This window comes from Anopheles bellator, chromosome 2 (assembly GCF_943735745.2).
Source record: "Anopheles bellator chromosome 2, idAnoBellAS_SP24_06.2, whole genome shotgun sequence".
Taxonomy (NCBI): Eukaryota; Metazoa; Arthropoda; class Insecta; order Diptera; family Culicidae; genus Anopheles; species Anopheles bellator.
The window spans coordinates 65,512,474-65,533,967 of record NC_071286.1 but is presented as its reverse complement, the minus strand read 5'-3'; the positions used below and the strand labels follow the sequence as shown (position 1 = coordinate 65,533,967).

The 21,494-nt window shown below is 53.2% G+C and overlaps 2 protein-coding genes across 2 annotated transcripts in view; both read left to right on the top strand.

The window, feature by feature from the left end:
- LOC131207882 (protein disks lost) overlaps positions 1-21,494 on the top strand; it is an 80,883-nt gene that overhangs the window by 17,939 nt on the left and 41,450 nt on the right. The window lies entirely within an intron of this gene.
- LOC131211784 (brain tumor protein-like) lies at positions 16,019-19,249 on the top strand. The gene has a single exon (XM_058205400.1). The coding sequence runs from the start codon at positions 16,019-16,021 to the stop codon at positions 19,247-19,249; it is 3,231 nt and encodes a 1,076-aa protein (XP_058061383.1).

Below are 21,494 nucleotides of genomic sequence, written 5' to 3'. Positions count from 1 at the left end.
ACAAAACCATAAATATTGCTCCGAATTCTGATCGACGAGAACCCACTCTAGTCGCTTATCAACTGCCGGCCCGTATGTTGGTCCTGCTCCTGGGCAAGTTGCGTGAGGCCACGGCCACATGTATGGTGAAAAATTTCGCAAATCTACGGCACCGGGAACGGTGGCTGTTGGCGAACGCGGTACGTCCAGACAGAACCAGAACTGTTCGCGCCACCGGGCGGGCGGGTGGACGCGACAACGACCGCGCGCGGGTGAAGCGCGCAAAATTGCGCGATCGGGATCGGGACTTGGGACGCGAAATGAACGAAGCGGACGCGCGGATGACAGAAGAAGAAGGCTAAATGCGGGGCGGGGCGGGAGCGGCGATGGGGAAGGAATTATGGGCAAAGGAAGAGAGCCGGAAGATCGATGAGCTTTTCCAGGGTCAAGAATCGGCGATGGCATCGGGAGGAAGATGGAATGCTGTCACTGAGTCAAAAGTATTCTGGAACGAAAACGAAGTGGAAAAGAAACTCACGACGCGCAGCGCACGGCACAGCACAGCGGGCGCGATCCGTTTTATGTTTTCCGGTTTGCGCGATTGCGCACTTTTGTATCTTTTGAAACAATTTTTCGTATTTTTTTATCTTACTATTTGTGTATGATTTTTGTTTCTTATTATTTCAATTTTTTATCAGGCACATTTGTTGATTATTCTAGATGATTTTCTTTGACTCGTTACTTTTTCATGTTTTCTTTTATTCAATCGTTTTCGTTTGTTTTTATATTTCAATGTTTTAAGACTTGCGTTTTTTGTTTTATTTAGTATGTGTTTCCTTGTTTTATGTTATTTTGCACAACCAACCTTTATACTTTATATCTTCATATAAAATAAAACAAATAAAATGAATGACAAATGAAACCATGTATCATTTGTCATTCATTTTATTTGTTTCATGATTTTGTTTGCGTTTCCTTTTATTGTTTCTTTATCATTTCATATTTCTTCCCCTTCAGTCTGCTATTTTGGTTATTCTTTGTTACTTTTGAACTAAAATTAAGTTTCTATTGAAACTTGAGTGAGACCCGCGGTTGGTAGTAGTTGGAAACTTTTAACCAATCGCCGATTCGCTGCCCGTGGCCCACCGTGTTCCCACGAATGCGAATATCTGGCCGCCGGCGCAGTTCCGTGCGAGGCGCAACCGTTCGTTCTCCTCCATCCGTGCCCTGTCCCTGGCCCTGCCCAGAAGCTGCCGGGAACGCGGGAGGAGAACCCTATCCGATCCATGTCCCGCGAATGTGTACGGTGTGCGATTGTGTGTGCGCTCGTGCGCTCGTGCGCTGTGCGGGTGTGTGCGTGTCGGTACGTGTTTACGTCTGCTGATGCCTCGGATTCTCCGGCGAATCGCGGTGTTATGCCGGCCCCCGGGGTCTTTATACCCGCGGATGGTGCATCGCGGATGGCGGTGGCTGGCCGGGTCGGGTCGGGTCGGGCCGGCTTTTGTTGTCTGCGGCGGAAGCGGCCCGTTAATAACAAAAAAACACAAAACAAAGAATGTTGCAAAAATCATAAAATGCGAACGGAGTTAAGAGATGGGCCACCCCAATCCGTGGGCCCGCGAATCGTTCGCTCCAAAGCGTACGAAATGCAGTCCCGGATCCCGTTTTCGTTGAGACATTTTTACGATACTTTAGGCCAAAAGCCGTTCATTCCGAAGATCAGGGGCATCCAGTGCAGAGGAGGACACGTTGATTTTGGAGAACAAACATTTTGAAACGCCACTGAAGCGTGGAAAACCAAATGTTTCCTAACGATTTGTCGCATGTTGGCGTAACGAGGTTGAAGTTGGGGCTGCCAGCGGGCAGACACTTCCGTTGGCCAGAAAAAAACACCATCGCCAAAATCCACGGCCCTGGCGGCTCCAGACCGAGGGCGTGTCTCGCATAGACCCACTAGCTAGTGCTGCCGGGTGTCTGTGTGGGGTGACTCACTCTGCAGTCTCCGAGAATCGAGAGTCTGGACTGGCGCTTGTTTGGGGATCGCCGTCACCGGGGATCCCGGGGCAACCGGAAACCGGTCGGTCGGCCGTCGGTTGTCATGCCAACATCTGCGACACGGGAAAAACATACTCACACACCCACAGGGACGGACGGACGGATGGACGCACCGACGCAATCGGCCATGTGGTGGGTTTTGGAGCGGCTCACACAAAGAACTCCCGCTCGTCCGTTGGCAGGAAGGAGCGTTGATCAGCAATAACTTCTTTTCGGCCGGTTGAGCCAGGGCGCCGGCCAGACAGGAGGCCCCCTGACAACAGGGTGGGGGGGGAAGGAACAACAGATACGCCCGGAATGTTGTACCAGACACAGGACCCGGCAGTCTGCGGCCTCCAGACAGGGCCGCAAACCAAAATTTACATCCCATCGATCGATGGTCCCGACGCACCAGCCCGACGGTCTGCACCAGTTCCGGCGAACGGGACCTCCTTTCCCATTCCCGGAGGGGCTCAAAATGTTTTAATTAAAATTATCAAACAGTTCCTGTGGCCCTTTGTTATTAGTAAACAATTAAAGCCATTAGTCTTGGTGTCATTTTTAAAATCAACCGGAACTGAGAATGATCTCATGGGCACGGGATTGCTGAGCAGCTGGCCAGCAGCCAGAAGGGCCAACGCACTTCCATTGTAATTTGGACAGATTAATGAAGAAGAGGAAAAAAATGTCCAAATAAACGAAAGGCGGCACCCGTGAGTCACGAAGCATACCCCCCCATAAAAATCCCATATGCTCACGCCGAAAGGACACCGAACGCGTGCAGCAGAGCCTCAATTTGTTCATTTATTTATTAGTTTTTTTGTATCATCTTCTCGTTCTGACATTATTCAACTTCAATTCCTGCCTTTCTCTCTCTCTCTCTCACGCACATACAATGTTTTGTTTTCTCCCTTTCGCTCCATCTCTCTGTCGAACCTCAGCCATTAACTTTCCTCCTCAAAGCACGCACACACCCAGACCGCAGATTGCTGGCCCGTCATGCAACGTCCGTTGTCCCTGTGTAGGTGTGCGCGTGTGGGTCTATTGTGTCTGGAGTTTTCCTACCCATCCGGTTCCAGATTTTCCGAGCGAACCGGGAAAACTGGGAAGCAAGCAGGACTTAACCTTCAGCCCATATGCGAGCCCGAGTCTGGCCGGGGCCCAGACTCTGGCACCGATGGCGACGAAGCACACAGACACGCGGGATGCAATTTGGCCGGGTGTGGCGTTGATGGTGTGTGTCCGCCACTCGCTCTCCCTTTCGTACGCCAGCCAGTTGCACTTATTATGCTGCGTTGCGCTGTGCCGAGCTCGCCCGGGGTCTGTGGCGTCTGGCACCGGGCGACCAGGAGTTCCGCCCGTTAGTCAGCCCAGTTGGTGGGGCCTGGGAAAAAGGAAGAACTCCATCGTCTCCCCTTCGACGGTGGCGAGCGTGTGTGGGGTTGTTCGTTCGGTGCAACGCGACAACCACACCGACGCCACCGGTCTGCGGTATACGAAGAGAAGGCGCTTCCTCCGAGGGAAGCCGTGACGGGATGATTTAAACGGAAAACTGTGAAACATATTTCTCCAACAGAAAGAGAGAGAGAGAGAGAGAGAGAGCACGAGAATGGAGAGAAAACATCGATTAAACAATTACTCATCGTCTCGTTCGCTCCGTTCCGTAGGAGCACCGGATGCGTTTTTGAGGGAACCATCAAGGGGGAAGTGTGGCGGCAGGGAGGGCGAAGGAAATAGAATCCCAAGGCAGCCGGGTTTAGAGAGCGCAGCTTCACACTCTCTCTCACACACAAAGCCACACTGAAGCATAAAATTCTATCGAAACAAACGCACCGGGCACACACATCGACCGACGGCGTCTCGTTACGTGCGTGGCCCCCCAGAGGAGAGGAAAAAAACGGATGGGAAGAAGAAGCAAAAAAGTACACATAAAAGGCACATTGGTTTAGAGAGGAAAAGTAAAGCGAAAGGTGGAAAAACGGGCAAGAAGAAAGGGAAAAGAAGCCAAAGTAAGCGGTGGAACCCGGGGTGGAAAAAAGGGAAACGGAACGCAACTGGAACACACGATCATCATCATCAGCGCCACAACACACACGCAACACGCGAGTACCAAACCAGAGCCAACAGTAGGGCATGGGTGAGGGAGACAGAACGAAGCAGAAACCGGAGAACATCGGTAAACAAAGAACACAAACGCAGGGAAAAGGGCAAAAGAACTGAAAACCCGAGCGAAAGAGAGCGAGAGAGGGCGTGCGAAAGCGAAAGATTAGAACAGAACACCGAAAGCAGTGGAAAAGAATGCGGTTGCGGTGCGAAGGCGAAAGCAGGAGCAGAAGACAGAAAGAAACAAGCAGCAAGGGAAAACGGGAGACACAACAAAGAAAAGCAGGGAAAAGAGCACGGGAAGAAGAAGAAAAGCGACCAACAATAAGTGGAAACGAAGGGGATGAAGCCATGCAGACCGGAGTAGCGGAGTGGCGAGGCGCGGATCGCCGTGGTGAACCAAACTGCGAAGAAACTGCGGTTAATGTACGTGCTCAGGTGAAGAAGACGAGCTGCTGCTGCTGCTGTCTGCTGAGGCTGAGGCCAAGTCGAACAGAGCCCAGGCCGCGAACAACTTGCAGCGCAGTTCATCATCACCGTGCCCTTGCGGGGTGTTTGGCAGGTTGCAATCCCTTCCAAGGAGTGAAATGGCACCCCCTTTTTAATACTGCATACTCTTTACTGATCTATGTCCTTTCTGGCCATGAATCGATTAATTGATTTAATTGATTCAATAGACAATTGCACAGGCCCTACCAGAATGGCGTTCCCGGCGGTAGTTCCAGGTAGAACTTCGGTCCAGAACGCGGTTCTACTAAACGCCTACCCCGGCTGCGGCTACGATGGTGTTAGTGCCGGGACAGCCGGCCACCAACACACCGTCAGCGGGTCGGGTCATAACACAGCTCCAGAAAATAAACTCCATCGGTTTGTTTTTGTTTCACCTTCCAGCGAGCGATCCGGTGCCTTTTTCTGGGGATTTTCCTTTCGTGGATCGTGTGTTTGTTTGGCCCTTTTTTCTACGCCGCTTTGTTTCACTGGCACCCAAACGCACATGGGTTCTGATGCTATCTACGATGATGATGATGGTGATGATGGTGATGATGCACATAATGCACATTCTATTTTCATGCTCGACGGCCGCCGCGCCGTCGATGATTTATAAATAACGGTACATTTTCAGGGAGGTCCTTTTAGGGGTCTCGCTTCGCCTTGGAGCCGTCTCAAACGCCAGCTCGAATGTAATCATTTCTAGCATTGGTAACTGATTGTGTAATGACCCGAATGGTGGCATCATGCTTTGGGAGTCCTTGCGACGTGCCGTTCGCCAATTAGCCATCCCAAAACGACACTAAACACCCAAAAAACAACTGCGAAACACGTCAACCATTTTTCATAACCTAGTTTCACGCGCCGCCTTTCAGATCTCTACTAACGCTCGCGCAACGGTCCCTACGGCGCGGGAACGGCTTGCCGGCAACATTAAGTTTGGAAAAAATAAATTAAATACCAGTTCGGGTCGCACGGGCTATCTCACCCAGGGGCTAAGGGGCTGACAGCGCGCTCAGGAAGCGCTAAAAATTGTATGTGCCACTTGAGAGCGCGAGGACATTTAAACCGTGCGGTCCTAGCGCGGAGTTCTCAGCACGTAACTAGCCAAAGAAAAAAAGGAAGAAAAAAAAACAAAGCGATAACGGAACTTTGCAACGCTTGTTTGAATAAATTTTCCACTCTCTCTCTCTCTCTCTGTCTCACTCGGTCCGCTTCGCCCTCTGCAAACGATTGGTTTCCAGCAGTGCCAGCGAAAAAGGATAACAACTGGAAGCGATCAGCTTACCGGGGTCGGGTCGGGTGCCTGGTCCCTCTTCAACTTTCTTTCCGTTAATTTCCGCCGTCTAGAGTATGGCATTTTCTTTTTTTTTGCGCTGTTGTTGTATTTTCGTCCTCTTGCTTCAGCCCGCTCTGTGTGTTTCCATTTAATTTCCACTCCACACGGACCGCGCACCGGTGGTGTGGCCACACACCACCACCGGCAGAGAGTCCCCCGGGGTAGACAGTGTGCTCGGAGTATCCTTGCCAACCGAATCCCGATTCCACACCAACCAACGGGGCGGGCCGTAGTTACGCAGCCGTAGCTTGACAGTGGGCTGCTTCCGCCAGGACTCGACCGGAGCACACGAACACACAGATACGCCACTGGCGAGGGTTCCGGTGTTTTTTGCCACTCGTCACCGTACCGAGACTGTTTGACTGCGCTGACTGTTGTTAACTGTTTTTAAAAAGTTGTGATTCGGTTCCATTTAGGCCTTACCCAGAGGTGCCGGGAGGCAATTCAGTTGACTCTACGCTAGGATGCTGATTCGGTTTCCCTGCTGTTGACAGGCCGCAGGACGCACACGCAAAGATACTCTTTGAGTTTTGATTAAATTAAAATTATTTTATTTTTAGAAGTTCCATGTAATACAACTTTAATGTGCTCCGGCTTCAATGCCTCAATGAACAACCCTTTCATTTGAAGGCGGCCTACGCCAACATGCAGATCGTTTCTCTGTGAAAAGTATGAAAATTAACGTTCGTTCAGATGAACCATGAGTTTTGTGCGTTGCTGTAGAATAAACTTAACCTGTGACCTTTCAAGGATAATAAAGTCTGCAGCAACGGCCGTTTTGGCGTTTTTAATTATGGCAAAAGCTGGGATCCAGCACAGTCCCCAATGCGCCTAAAAAGCTGTAGACTTCATCCGTTTCATTTTCCGGGCCAATCTACTCCTTTCTATATAAAAGATGGCGTCAGAATGACAATTGTTCCGCATTCATTTCGAGTCGCTGTGGAACTAAATTTAGTCCTATAGTCGACTGGAAAACGTGATAATGTTACTAATACCCTCATAAATAATGCGAATTAACTTCAATTCGTCGATTTTTAGTCGATGTGTCATCGTCTACCACAAACAGTTCGCAGCCGGACTTCTAGTTCGAACTCTTATTGGGTGCGTTTATCTGTTGCGTAGCGTTTATCTATTGCAAAGTCTTATCTACATTAGTTCATGGTTGCGTTTTGAACTTTATCATTCGCATTACACATACGTCGTCGTATGCGGGCACTTAACCCCATCGTGGAACACACTTAATTCACTTTTTGACAGACACTTCATTAATGCGCCACACCAGAGTGCCCGTTGGTGTGGTAACCGGCGCTCAAGTTTGTAATTATAAACATGGCAACACGCGGCCACCATTCTTGTTGTTTTTTTTGTACAAAGATTTGCTTCGTTTGCTCCCTTTTATGCACTCGCCATCTCTGTCTCGCTCTAGCTCTCTCTCGTTCTCGCTTTGGAGCATCGAGACGACCCAATATGTCACCTCAGACGTTGTTGTCTGCCGGCCGGGTGTGTAGAGTCCCGTCCCCATCCCGGCCAAGTAGAGCTGGCTGGAGCCGCATCCCCAGCGGTTCTACATCCAGTGGACACACACAGCCACGCATACAGTCGCAGGCTGGTAGAACTGCGGGTGCAAAAGAACAATTCATCCCGAGCATTCGCGAGGTTCTCTCTCTCTCCGTTTCGCTCTTGCTCGCTCGCTCTGCCAGTGTTCTGCTGCCCTCAAGGCGAACCGCCACGTTCGGTTCGAGAGGTCCTCCCTCCGCCGCCCCAGCATAGGTCACTGAACCCCCGGCCGAGCAGCCGAGCAGCTTCACGGGGAAGGTTTTCCCTGCAAACACCGCTCTCTGCCATCTCCGGACACACAAACCGGACGATGACGGTGGCCGATCCAGGAGGAATTGGCGGCGATGGCGGCGGCCACTTTTTGCGCCGCAATGCGAATTGTTCTTTGTCTGCGGGACAGACAGCAGACACATGCGCGCTCTCGTCCCGTCCCTGTCTCGTGGGGTGGCGCACTCTTCGCACTCTTTCTCGCCAATGGTGCAGAAGGAATGGTTTCGGTGCCCATCATCCTGCCTGCCTCGGGGTCCTGGTCCCTGGTCCCGGCTCCCTACGCCCACCCCCTCCCGGGTCGGTCCAGTGAAGGCGAAGCGGAGGCGAACCCTCGGCGCAGAAGGAAACGATCGCCTGGGGGGAAAACTGGCGATTGCGGCGATGTGGCCGGCCATGGGAAGGAAAGAAGAGCACTCGCGAGCACAAAAATCGTGATTCGCACAAATGGAAATACTCCGGGAATCACCAACCACCCCCCACCGGAGCCCGTGGCCGTAAGAATGTCTGCCTTCTTGTCGGGATCCGCCATCCAAACATCGACAGCAACTGGTAGACCCACACATCGATGGCCAAAACACCCCCCACCGTGCTTTCTGCTCCGATGTTACTTCCTGCTTCTTCCTTAATACGTCCTCTTTTGGATTCGAAGTGTGCGTGTTGGTCCTTTCATTCAGAATCCTTGGAGCCCACGAAAGATGGCGATGCTTTTGGGACGGTTTCGAAGGGATTCGTTCCACCATTTTTAACGCCACCCCAGGCATGGTCATCGAGTCCGGAAACCGGAAGTCTACGGACTCTGGAGGACGCCTCCGCTATCTGCGCTCTAGTGGAACCAGGGCACGGGACGCTCGAGGCGCGGCTGCTTATTTTTCCATTTGTCTTAATGAAGTGGGAGGTCCGGTGCCGGGGTTCGGCGGCGAACAGGAGTTAGGCAGCGGCTTATGGTAATGTGATGAGAGCATCGGCACAGCATCGCAACAGGCCGGCGTTCCGTCCGATCCGGACCAAATGGAATCACCCCTGCGCTAATGGGACAATCATAATGAAAAGTAATAAATGTGGTACGATCAGTGAAACAAATTACGCGCCGGTTGTAGCTCATGATTTTCTGATCTGAAGCTTTTATTACCCTGCGCAGGGTAGTAAAACGGCTGCTGCCACGTGGAGAAGCCTTCAATTGTTTTCCGAAGACACAACCCCCAGATTTACTAGGACCGGAGCTCTACAGAAAACGAACATTATTATTTCATTTACACCCATGCGGTACTTCATTTCGTAATTCACACTTCAGCGTAAAAGGGGTGAAGGTTTTATGTACGACTCACTTATGTGCAGCATAAAGTCAACAAGACAGGGAAGAGCAGCATTGGAACCTGACCCTTTGGAGCGCAAATAGCATCTAGCACAAGGTTTATTTAATTCGCAACCCCTAAGATCCGTTGTGACCCTGCAGGATGTTTCTAGACCTTTTCCATCTAGACCACAATGGTGAAAATAACCAAATAAGTAACTCATGAATACACTTCACTCGCCACATGTGTAACAATAGCATTCTGGAATATCCTATTGTTGGTCGGGGCGCTTGTTTTAATTGGCCTTGTATGAACATTAGCCAATACTGCACCTTCTTGCGATGGAATTAGGGCCAATTTTTCGTCCCATTTCGAATCCTTTCTCGGTTCATTGAGTTCCTTTCGTAATTTCGATGCTCTTTACCAGGACGAAAAGATAAAGAAAAATAAATTCATGCAGATCATGCATGCTTTGTATCCAATTCTATTGCTTGATCGTAGGTCACAAATATAGTGCTTAAAAATCGAATCCATCCCTTCCTATGTTGGCCACGAGAGAAGTTCACCGAACCCTCGATGAAGATTCAACAAAAAGCGCCTTTAGACTGATTGGTCATCGAATTTCGTTCGAATTTCACGCTGATCTGGTTCGATCAATTAATTGTTTTCGGTTTTCGGGTCCACTGCGGTCGAATTTAAATCCACGCCTGAAAACCGTCTTAAAGAATGCCTTAAAGTGTACATCATTAGCGAACTGTGTGGCTCACAGGACACAGCGACCGGTTGGCTAATCGGCTAATGACCGGCTGAAAAGCGTTCGGTGCGGTTTCGAAAAATAATATTTCCCAATATATCCGCGGGAGACGACTGTGAGTCGCACAACAGATGTTGGCACCATCTTGTTTATGTTTTTTTTTCCTGTTGCTTTTTGTAGCTTACTAACCGAAACCCGAACGCTTCGTCAGCATAACGGGCTGCCATCACGTTGGGGCCGAGGCTGGAAATCGATTGCTTGTTCCAGCGTGGGGCGCGAAACCTGCGATCGAGACGACGATGCTGCGACAAGATGCGCAGCTCTCGCACGTACCGTGTGGTGTCTTGGCACGCAGCAGGAGCAGCTGAAATTAAATCTACAGAGCCCCCGGTTGGGCCGGAGAAGGAAGAGCGACCCAAAACGGAACGGAACGGCTTTTAATGATACGCCATTCCGAGTGATCCAGTGTCACACACTCATGCACGCCGCTTAATAACAACAACACGTGCCCGAGATGGCAGATCGGCAGATGCTGCCGACGCCGCCTGATGCTGCCGTTGCCCAAGGATCAAGGCAGGCTGAGCTGTGGCAAGGCCTGCTGGTGCTGCGGCAGCCATTTGTTCGATGAACCTGACGGTTTCGGGTCGACTGTAGCCATCTTTCTTTGGCCGCTTTTTTGCCACCGGACCGACCGTACTTCGGGGTGATAAAACGCAGTTTTTATGCTGTTATCGCGCTTCTGCCTGGGCGCGCGACCACACGCTCCGTGAGCCATCGAAGGAGCTATCTTCGGCGTTTCTTTTTTTTGCTTTCTTGCGATGGTGATGTAAGATGTGGGGTCCATGCTGAAGATATTAAGTCATAAAGCGACTAGTACTGGCCCGAGCCAGCCCTCGGTGGGTATATTACTTGCAGATGTGTACTAATCGCTGGCAGCCGGCGATGTGTGTTTTGGTCCAAAATTATCTGCGATCATTTGTTGTGCTGTCGTTGCCGACGAGCCGTGAAGCATAATATTTACGGCATGTGTTTGCCGGCGAAACTTGTCAAGCCGCTTGTGTCGCAATCCGCATCCAAAAGTTGGACTTTCGGTAAAACTTTACCGGCACTTGGTGTGGCCCAATTTGCGTGGTACAAATTAGCATCTTCGACTCACATTCCACGGGTTGTTGCTATCCGTTTCGTTCCGTGATTGAGCGTCGAATGTCGGAAATGAGCGGACGGACCGGAAGGGGTGGCCAGGAATCTAATTAACGAATTCGAAAGGTAATCATCATCGGCGTTGCGGATCGGATCTGCGGATGACGGGCAAGCCGGGCTGGTCGTTAAATGTCCGGAATTTCATCAACATTCTGTCGGTCGGCTTGACAGGAGGGTAACAGAAGGATTGCCCGGGAAAACCATGGCGAGTTGAATGGTGTACTAAATGTTGCCAACCCTGTTAACCCGTTCCAGTGTAAACTATGAGTGAGAGCAGGAATTTCAACAAAAACATAGAACGTTTGCACTGAGATTTAGGAAACAATTAACAGCTTGGCGTTTTATTGCAGCCCAAAATAATCAATCGGATTTATGGTTCCGAAGTCCTGCCGGACGAAACCCGTCAATGGCTGCGTTACTCGTCCACCGTTGGGCTAGTGTTTGTGTCAGTATGTGCGGTTGACGGCTTTCCGTGCCGAACGCACACAAGTGCACGGCAGGCCCAAAAGGAACACCCGAATAACCCGCTCGGCCGCTCGGAAGGGGTGCAAATTTTATCCCTTCACTGCCATTGCTCCCGGCCAGGACCTAAACCGCCAGCCTGCTGTTGCTGTTGCCGTGCACCCCGTGTCTAGGGGGACACAGTTTGAGTAAGGGGAAAACACGACCAGCCGAGCCGGGCGAACGTTAAAGCTAAAAGAAGCCGTGCCAGCGCCAACCCCGGGATCGGTTTTGCAGACCCGACCCTCTGGTCTCTGGTACAGGACAGGGCGCAGGACTTTTTCACCCGCCTGCCGGTGGTCCTCGGCGGTGCGGTCGGGATAATATAATCCATGAATAATGTATCCCTCAAACAGAGTCATTCCAACTGGCCGGCACATGCGTCCCGTGATTGTGTGCGCCCGTTTGTGTATGTGTGGCCGGGAGCTATGCTCGTGAACGAGCGACAAGGACACACAGCAAGCGCAGCGCGATCAGAGGCCCTAGAGTTGGCCAAAAGGATACACGTAGCGCCAGGAGGGCCGGCACGGCCATCCGGATCCACACTTGGGTGGTGAGCACAGTATTTGGGCAGCATTACGTTGGGTTGGTCTGTGCGTTGCACTGAGCAGGCCCTCTGCTGTGTATGTGAGAGTGTTCCGCATTTTGATTTCCGTTTTCACCGGCTCTCGTTCCGGGTCCGGCGTCGTTGATTTGCGCAACCGGCCGACGACGAGGGTGTAATCGAATGAACATGAATGGGATCGCAATAGCATTACGCTCTTCGTTCTGGCCTTTTCCCGTCGTATGCCGAGTTTGTTTGTCGCCTCACCGGTCTTTGTGGGTGGGCGAGCATAGCCGACGAAATCCTCGACCCTGCGACGGGGGCCGGATAGTGTCCCGTTCGGGGTGCTGTATGAATGGGGAGAGAACGCTCCTTAATGGCTGGATGGGACCCAATGCAATTGAGTTATTTTCCGACTAAACTTACCACCGACGGAACGGTACATCGGAGCAGCGTCAATTAACACGCAACGTTCCCGAAAGCGCCTTACTTGGCCGGCAATTAGAGTAAACAAATTAACAGTATCTGCCTGACAGCTGTCATTTTTGTTGACATTTACTGCATCTTTTCGAACGCTTATTTTCTCTAATCGACCCGTTGTTTTAGAAAACTCAGCTAGCCGGGCACATCAGGACATCGTATCCGTTACTCGGCCACACACTGTCCGCCGCCTAGAGGCAAGAAGTATTTTATTTCGGAAATTCTTTGTTTAACGCACCGTGCGCCGCGCGTCTGCTGGAAATGTTTTTGAACCCTAGCCGGGGGCTTCGGTGGTGTTGGTAATGCAAACATCGCAAACGGCCGGGGCCAGCGCGAGTGAGACAGGCGCCGTTCGGTTCGGCTCTGTCTCTTTCGCGGCTCCCCGGAACATCGGTTATAAACAAACAGAGCGGCACAAACACCACGCTGCGTAGCGCATGGCTATCGGGCACTTCGGTTGGCTGGGCCAGCGAGTCCTTCGAACGTCGCCATCGTCGCGGTGCGTTGCCAACCGGATCGGGGGAGCCACTTTTGGAGCAACGCTGTGGTGCGCCGTGTGTCTGGTTTGCCGGCACAAAGGCCCGGCCGTAGGGACGATGCTCCGCGTGCTTACAAATGGCGCTACAGCTGCCTGTGTGTCCGCTCGGTTGAAAGATGCTCCTGTGGGGGTGATGGGCCCGTTGCTTATCCTGTGACTTCGATCGAGGCTCTCCACCGGAAGGTGTTCCCATTTCACGCACGTTTTCGACGACATCACAGGAAGCTCCGTCTGGCAGATGGTCGTCCGCACGCGGGACACATACACTGGCACACTCGCCGCATCGTGCTATCTCTCTCGCTCGGGCGTTCAGAAAAATGCGTACATTGCAGAGTACGTGCGGCTCAGTGTACGTGCGTTCTAGCGTAACCTCTCCCCAGTCCCCTCACACCCTGGGGGCTATGCGAGCGAGCGAGACAGCGTCACCGCCGAACACGGCACGGTGCGCTTGTGTGCGTGCTGGCGCGCCGACTGGACAAAGCCGAGAGAGCCGACCAAGCGAAAAGAAAACAGAGACCGGGAACGAAATCATGTTGAACCAAGCTATGGAGTTGTGAGACCATTTTGCATTTTCGCTCACCATTTTATTTTCAATTCAACTTTCGCGGCGTCCGGTCGTGTCGACACGAGCAACAGTGAGTGTTCCGTGCGCGCTGCGTCCCGCACACCCAGCGCACCTAGTGCCCCTCTCCACTGCGCTTCCTTTTGCTTTCGTTTGCGCGCACTGTCGCCGGGAGTCCGACCTTGCTCCGTTCCGGGAACTTACTTTTTGCGTTCGGTGTCCGTGATCCGTTGTTTCTGCAGAGCCGGACCACCGGCCGGAAAGGGTTTCGGAATTGTGGCGGAAATGAAGCGCGCGCTCTAAAGGTCGTTCTGTGTCGATCCGGTGCCCGAAAAAAGTGATCGAAATTGAAGAAGAAATGGTGCTCGAATAGAATCCGGAGCGCGTCATCGCTTCCCGTTCAATTACCAGCAGTCTGCCTGCTGGGGCTGGAGAGCTGCAGCTCTCCGGGGCCATATGTTTGAGAGTTGCCGCCGCACACACCATTTCTCGTCATGCTTAACAAGCGTCCAAGGACTTTCAGGCTGGCCGAGAACAAAGAGCCGCACCGAGCCGAGCTACGTTTGCGAGTGTTGGAGGATTTCCGCATCAGCATCTCATCGTCGGCTCTGGCGGCTTGTGCACATCCTTGAAAGAGAGCGCAACAGGAAGCGAAAAGAAAGCCCGGAGAACGTGACGCCGTTTTCTGGGAACTTTGTGTTTTTGTGTGGGTCGGTGGCCTCTCGCTTCTGTTGTGCTCTCTATTGAGGGTTTTGTTTTTGGAAGCCATTCTATTCTTTTCCGGGCAAAACCGGGAGCGAAAAAAAACACTTGTTCATCAAATCAGTGGTTGGCCTTTTTGCGAAACCTTGGAACTTGACACACACGGGGGACCGGATAATGAACCCCACCGCCGACTGCCGTGCCGTGCAACATGTTCTCCGTGCTGGAAGGCGTGTGGCGAGAAAAACAAACACAAAAACTACGGTTCACCGTTTCCCGGAACCCCACAGAACCTCTCTCGCGGCGGCGGGAGTGTTAGAATATGTGTATGTATGTGTTTGGGTGCATCAACGCGTGTGTTCCGCCGACGCGCCAGACATTCCCACGCTCGAGAACATTCCCCGGGGTTCGAATTTGGTGGAAAGTTTTCTATGCCGCTTCCACGAAAAAGGCCCCATAAAAAGCGGCCCACACAACGAGGTGCAATCTATCCATCCTTGCGTCTACAAATGGACGCTCGGTGAGCTTTGCCGTGTGTTCTGCGGCGGAAGCTTTCGGTGCTCGGGAGCAACGCGATGCGCATGTGTGTGCGTCGTCCGTTCCTGCTTTTTTTGTGGTTCTTTTCTCTTTCGATACATCCAGTCGGGTTTCCATTTCAACAGAATTGCTCTCGTGTCCTACTGGGTGGTATTGGCAGCCCCGCGGCATGTGTGCTGGGAAGGAGGCCGCCAATAGCCACCCTGAAACCCTGAAATCGGGACAAAACAATAGGACTAAAAAGGGTGTTCTTGGGGTGTGGTTTTCCTCTTCCGTTAGGATGAGTGATGCTTCGATTCTCTTGTGCGATTTGTAAAACACACGACACATTGATTTTAACCCTTCTCTAACGTGTTTCCGTTTTCCCGTGCAATGTGCAATCAACAGATGAGAAAAGGAATGATTTATCCGTAGACATAAGTGAACACAAAACAAAAATCAACGACAACAAACGTGCGCAGAGGAAGAGGAACTGTGACAAGAAAGCGGTGTCTATTGCTGGAAAAGGTGCATCAAAATCATGTGATAAATCCCCGCCCGGTCCGGAACACGGCAAATGATTGTTTTGAAATCAAATCAAACGAGTTAAATTGTGTCAAGTGAACGTCAGAAAGTGACGGTTGAAGGTGCTCGCATTATTAACCCACACCAGCAACTCCACCAGAGCACACTACGATCGGCGACGAGCTTGTGGCGCGTTGTGTGCGACGCACACAGACACCCTGCTGGTGTGGCTGGTGATTTTCCGGTTGCAAAAGGAGGCGAAGATCCTGCTTCAGCCCAATCGCGACGCCGTCACAGTAAGCCGTGCGTGGCGCGAAGTGGTGTAGTTGTTACTGGTGTGTAGTGTACCGACCGGCGGAAACTGCATCGAAATTGTCCTGAACGATTGAAAACGACGCTCCCTAGAATGGCTCACTAGTGCGGGGGAAGGCGCTCAACAGAAACAACGAGTGAGAGGAAGGACAAACAAAAGGACACACCAACATAGTGAGAGAGAGACAGCCGATAGTAGGAAAAGCGGAACACCGGCGACGCATCCCGGCCGGCGCGCGCGCTGACTGTGTGTTGGGGTTTCATGATCGTCCTCGACGGCGGACGGAACGACACGACAGGAAACAGGAACAGAATAGTGTAATGGCCGCTTCTCCCACCCCCTCGCTGGACTCGCTCCCCGGGGCCTCGAACTCGATCGGTTCGTTCGGCGAACCGGCCGACTATCTGTCGGACTCGCCACTGACGACGCTGAGCGGTGGCTCGGGCACCACTTCCGGTTCGTCGCCGCCGGCGAGCGATTCGGCCATCTGCGATGACTTTGCCACCTCGTCCAGCCTCGAGTCGGCCCAGTCCAACAACGGCTCGTCGGAGTCGCTCTTCCCGCGCTGCACCGGCTGCAAGAGCAAACAGTCGGATGCGGTCGCCAAGTGCATCGATTGCGTCAACTTCCTGTGTGCCAACTGCGTCACGGCGCACCAGTTCATGCACTGCTTCGACGGCCACTCGGTGTACCGGATCGCGGGCACCGGCGGCGGCACGATCGGTTCGATCGGTTCGATCGCCCCACCGGCCACCTCTTCGCTCGGAACAGGGACCACACTGACGCTCACGCCCACACTGGGTGGACTGCTCGGTGGTGGTGTCGGCGGCGTGCTGGACGCACCACCCGGTCTGCTGGTGGGTGGCAAGGCACCGGGCGGCGGTTTCGAGGCGGCCCATCCGCGCCTCAGCTCGCTCAACCTGACGATCAAGGACGACGCCTGCAGTCTGGTGAAATCGATGATGAACAACGTGATAACGCCCCCGACCTCCAACGGTACCGGGGCCGGAACGAACGGCAGCAGTATCGGGGGCAGCAACAGCAGTCTGGTGAGCAGCACGACGTTCACCAACGGTGCCGGCGGCGGCGGCGGAGGCCTCAGCAACGGTTCGTCGGCGGATCTGCTCATCTCGAACGGCCTCGTCGGTGGCCTGATCGGTGGTGGACTGATCGGTGGCGGCCTTGGCGGACTGCTAGGAAGCAACGGCGGCGGTGGCGTTGGCGGCGCTGGTGGCGTTGGCGGCAACAAGCCCAACTACTTCTGCAAGCGGCACCCGAGCGAGCTGCTCAAGTTCTTCTGCCGCACGTGCAGCGTGCCGGTGTGCAAGGACTGCATGCTGATCGAGCACCCGAGCGGGGTGCACGAGTGTGAGCACAACAGCGACACGACGCCGAAGCAGATCGAGAGCCTGCTGCACACGGTGTCGGAGGTGCGCAGCAAGGCGCAGGAGCTGCGCTCGCTGATCAAGAACGTGGAGCACAACAACCAGCGGATCCAGGTGCAGTACCACAAGGCGCAGAACGAGATCAACGACACGCACCAGTTCTACCGGTCGATGGTGGACGAGCGCAAGGCGGAGCTGCTGAAGGAGCTGGAGAACTTCTACAACGCCAAGACGATGTCGCAGTCGGTGCTGCTCAACCGCAGCCAGGACCAGGTGGACAAGGTGCTGCAGAGCTGCGAGTTCGTCGAGCGGCTGACCAAGTGCGCCGGCCCCTCCGAGACGGTGATGCTGCGCAAGTTCATGGACAACAAGATGCTGCTGTTCCCCGCGATCACGCACGATCTGCAGGCCTCGTACGAGCTCGAGTTCGTCTCCAACTATCAGGCCATCCAGATCGGGGTGCGCAACACGTACGGCTACATCCGCTCGAACTCGGACCTCACGAGCACCGCCACGAAGCAGCCCCCGATTGCGCGGCCCACCTCGACCACCAACTCCGGGTCGCTGATGCTGACCAATGGCGCTGGCGGTGTTCGCAGCGTCAGCCCGTCCAACAGCAGCACCGGAAGTCTGAATCTGATGCACTCCTCGAACGGCGGTGGTGGCGCTGGCTCGCTGTTGCTCAACGGTGCCGGCGGTGGTTCGCATCTGCTCGATCACCATCACCACCATTCCGGGCATCATCATCAGGCGCATCATCACCAGCAGCAGCAGCATCAGCAGCAGCAGCAACAGCATCAGCAACAGCACCAGCATCAGCGTGCGTTCGGTGTGAACGGCCACGGCAACGGATTGTCGACGTCCCCCCTGTCCGGGGGAGGCCTGTGTCTGGGGGGAGCCAACGGAGCCGGAAGCGCGTTCGATACGAACCTCATCTCGAAGCGCTTCAACAGTGCCAACAGCCTGGGACCGTTTGTCGGTGAACCGGGCGGGCTGGGCCAAACGCTGACCGGCGGCTCCGGCAATCCGTACGAAAAGTGGAGCAACGGAGGAACGGGTGGTGGCGGCGGTGGAGGCACTGGTGCCGATCTGTTTGGCACCCTCGGCGATCAGTACACGATCCCGCTGAATCCGATCGGTGGCGGCGGCGGTGGTGGTGGTGGCGGCGGCGGCGGCGGCGGCGGCGGTGGCAACGGCAACAGCAACAGCAACGGCGGCAACGGTGGGCAGCAGGATTCCGGTGTGTCGGCGGCGGCGGCCGCGGCTGCCATGATCGACCTGTCGGCCAAGCTGATGTCGACGAGTATGTTCCCGCCGAAGAGCCAAATCAAGCGCCAGAAGATGATCTACCACTGCAAGTTCGGTGAGTTCGGCGTGATGGAGGGCCAGTTCACCGAGCCCAGCGGGGTGGCGGTGAACGCACAGAACGACATCATCGTGGCGGACACGAACAACCACCGGATCCAGATCTTCGACAAGGAGGGCCGCTTCAAGTTCCAGTTCGGCGAGTGCGGGAAGCGCGACGGGCAGCTGCTGTACCCGAACCGGGTGGCGGTGGTGCGCACGTCGGGCGACATCATCGTGACCGAGCGGTCGCCGACGCACCAGATCCAGATCTACAACCAGTACGGCCAGTTCGTGCGCAAGTTCGGCGCCAACATCCTGCAGCATCCGCGCGGCGTCACGGTCGACAGCAAGGGGCGCATCGTGGTGGTCGAGTGCAAGGTGATGCGCGTCATCATCTTCGACCAGTCGGGCAACGTGCTGCAGAAGTTCGGCTGCAGCAAGCACCTCGAGTTCCCGAACGGGGTGGTCGTGAATGACAAGCAGGAGATCTTCATCAGCGACAATCGGGCGCACTGCGTCAAGGTGTTCAACTACGAGGGCCAGTTCCTGCGGCAGATCGGGGGCGAGGGCGTCACCAACTACCCGATCGGGGTGGGCATCAACGCGGCCGGCGAGATCCTGATTGCGGACAATCACAACAACTTCAACCTGACCATCTTCACCCAGGACGGGCAGCTGGTGTCGGCGCTCGAGAGCAAGGTCAAGCACGCCCAGTGCTTCGACGTGGCCCTCATGGACGACGGCAGTGTGGTGCTGGCGAGCAAGGATTACCGGCTGTACATCTACCGCTACGTGCAGGTGCCCCCGATCGGACTGTAAGCGGACCGGTCGATCCGACCGTGTTCCGATTACCTAGAGCAGTCAAGCAGGATAGCACCAGCGACAACACGTGTATTGTAAATTCAGCAGCGTGCATGTGTGTGGAGTGTAAAAACATATACATATGTATATATTTATATTCGTATGTGTGCCGCCGAGGTGTGTGCCAGTGTGTGGTTTTAGTAGTCTCTATTGTTGAGTTCAACGCAATGCTCAGAAGGATATCGCGCATCGAACAATCAGAATCGAACTGAACCTTAACCAGGTAAATATCATCCGAGTGGGGGGGGAGGGCGTTTAAGGGCTTAGCTTTTACACACAGTGGCAGGATTGGCAGCGCCAATGCAGGAGAGGCAGCTGGCCAAAGCATGCCTATCAAGTTAAAACCAAAGTTCCATAACCAAGCGAGAAGCAGAAGAGATCAGGGATGACGCCCGTTTGGGGCGAAAACAGTGTTCGACGACTAATCCGGAGCCTTGTTTTCGTTTGTAAATATTGCAGATCTCCAAGAAAATGAAACGAAATGATGATGATGAACAGTCAGCCGTAAACGAAAAGATTGTTTTAGCAACGTAAAACTTAAGATTCTTACTTCGTGTCAATAAGAAGGGACGTGTGGTGTCCAGCAACAGAGAGACAGACAGAGAGAGAAAGAGCAGCGACCGTAAGACGACGTGTGTGCACGGTAGAAAATCGAATGCAAACGAGATAAGGGCGGCGGTGTGAATCGAATTGCATCTGCCTCCCGCTTTTGCTGCAAGATTGTTGTTGACATATCGAATTTAGCACAAAATAGAAGAAAACCCCGGCCCCGGTAGCTGTGGGGTGTGACACCAACAGAGAGCCACCCAGCCCTGCCGGAAGCGCTGAATCGGTTGGCGGAACAGACGAAGAGACGAAGAACGACGAAAGGTTGACAAGTTGTGTGACTGCCGCCTCTGAACGAGCGCGGATGGCCGAGGGCGAAGTGGATGAATTTGCTCACCTCTACCGGAAACCGTGGTAACCCGAAAGTGACCGGCGGCAGCAGCAGTCCCAAGCCGGGATATTTGACGATGGGAACTGACGATCGATACCATGACGCGCCGGGAGTCCAGCGAACGGCGACTGGATAGTGTGGATACAAGATCCTTACCACCATCGATGCACTCTCGGAGTCGGCTGCAGCGGAACCACAAGCGCGCGTACACTACATACGAGAAGGATCCGGCGGTCAAGTAAGAGCTGTTTGTTTCTCCTGTGGATAAAAGAACCCTGGGTGGGCACAGTAAGGTTCAGCATCTTCGGGAGGAGACGTTTTTTTTATACGGAGTAGTTTTAAGTTTTGTTTGTTTTTCTCTTTTTACTCTTTAAATATTATTATCGTATTGCCTATGAGATATGGGATTTAACTACTTCATGCGTCACGCGCGATCAAACACCAGCTCTGTGTGTTTGTGTCGCGAAAGACGAAAGGACTAAAGAGAAGAGAGGGTCTTGAATAAGGATACACAGAGAAGAGAACATATAAGAGTTATCAACTTAAAACAAACTGGACACGACTTTCTGGACCCCCAGAGTGAAGGCGCATTTGTGTTTGCCTATTGATAGCAGTTAAAAATACTTGACTTTGGTAGAATTGCGGCGCGCGCGCCCAACAGGCAAAGGTTTTGTTATGTTCAGTTATCTTGCTTATACCTTTTCTCTACACATTGCCACGAAACACGACCCGGCCGTTGATTAGGCGACGTGCCAGGTTCCATCCTTCATGCTTACCATCGATGATTATCCAATTGGAATGTGTGAATATGTTGTGTGTGATCTCAGTTTGGACTAAATGAATCCTCCAGACTCTCGCGTGCGTCGCCTCGGCGTGGGGGACGGACGATACGGCCAGAAGATTGCGTAGCGCAAGACTGCATCATTTTTTACTCTCGCGTTAGGATAAAGACGGTGGCTGCACCCGAGGGCGGTGGTGTGTTATGTTAAAGTTTGGTATTGGCCACCGGGACGACGCCAGACGAGTTGGGATGGTGGTGTGCCCGAGTACAAGCTTCTTTTTTTTGTTTCATGTTTTCTTAAACAATAATTTTCCAGCACCCAAAAAATGTCCGTGCTGTGTCGCAAAACACACCACCAACAACTACTATCTATTACTACGCGCCAAACCGCGCTTCGGGCGCGGCAGAAGCGAACTCGGGGTTTCGACCACAAGGGGGAAAAGACTTAAACCAAGATGCAAATTGACCAAATTTACCGCTAGAAA

What these genes read in the sequence shown, in the direction of transcription:
- LOC131211784 (XM_058205400.1), top strand. Translation starts at nt 16,019, where the DNA reads ATGGCCGCTTCTCCCACCCCCTCGCTGGACTCGCTCCCCGGGGCCTCG.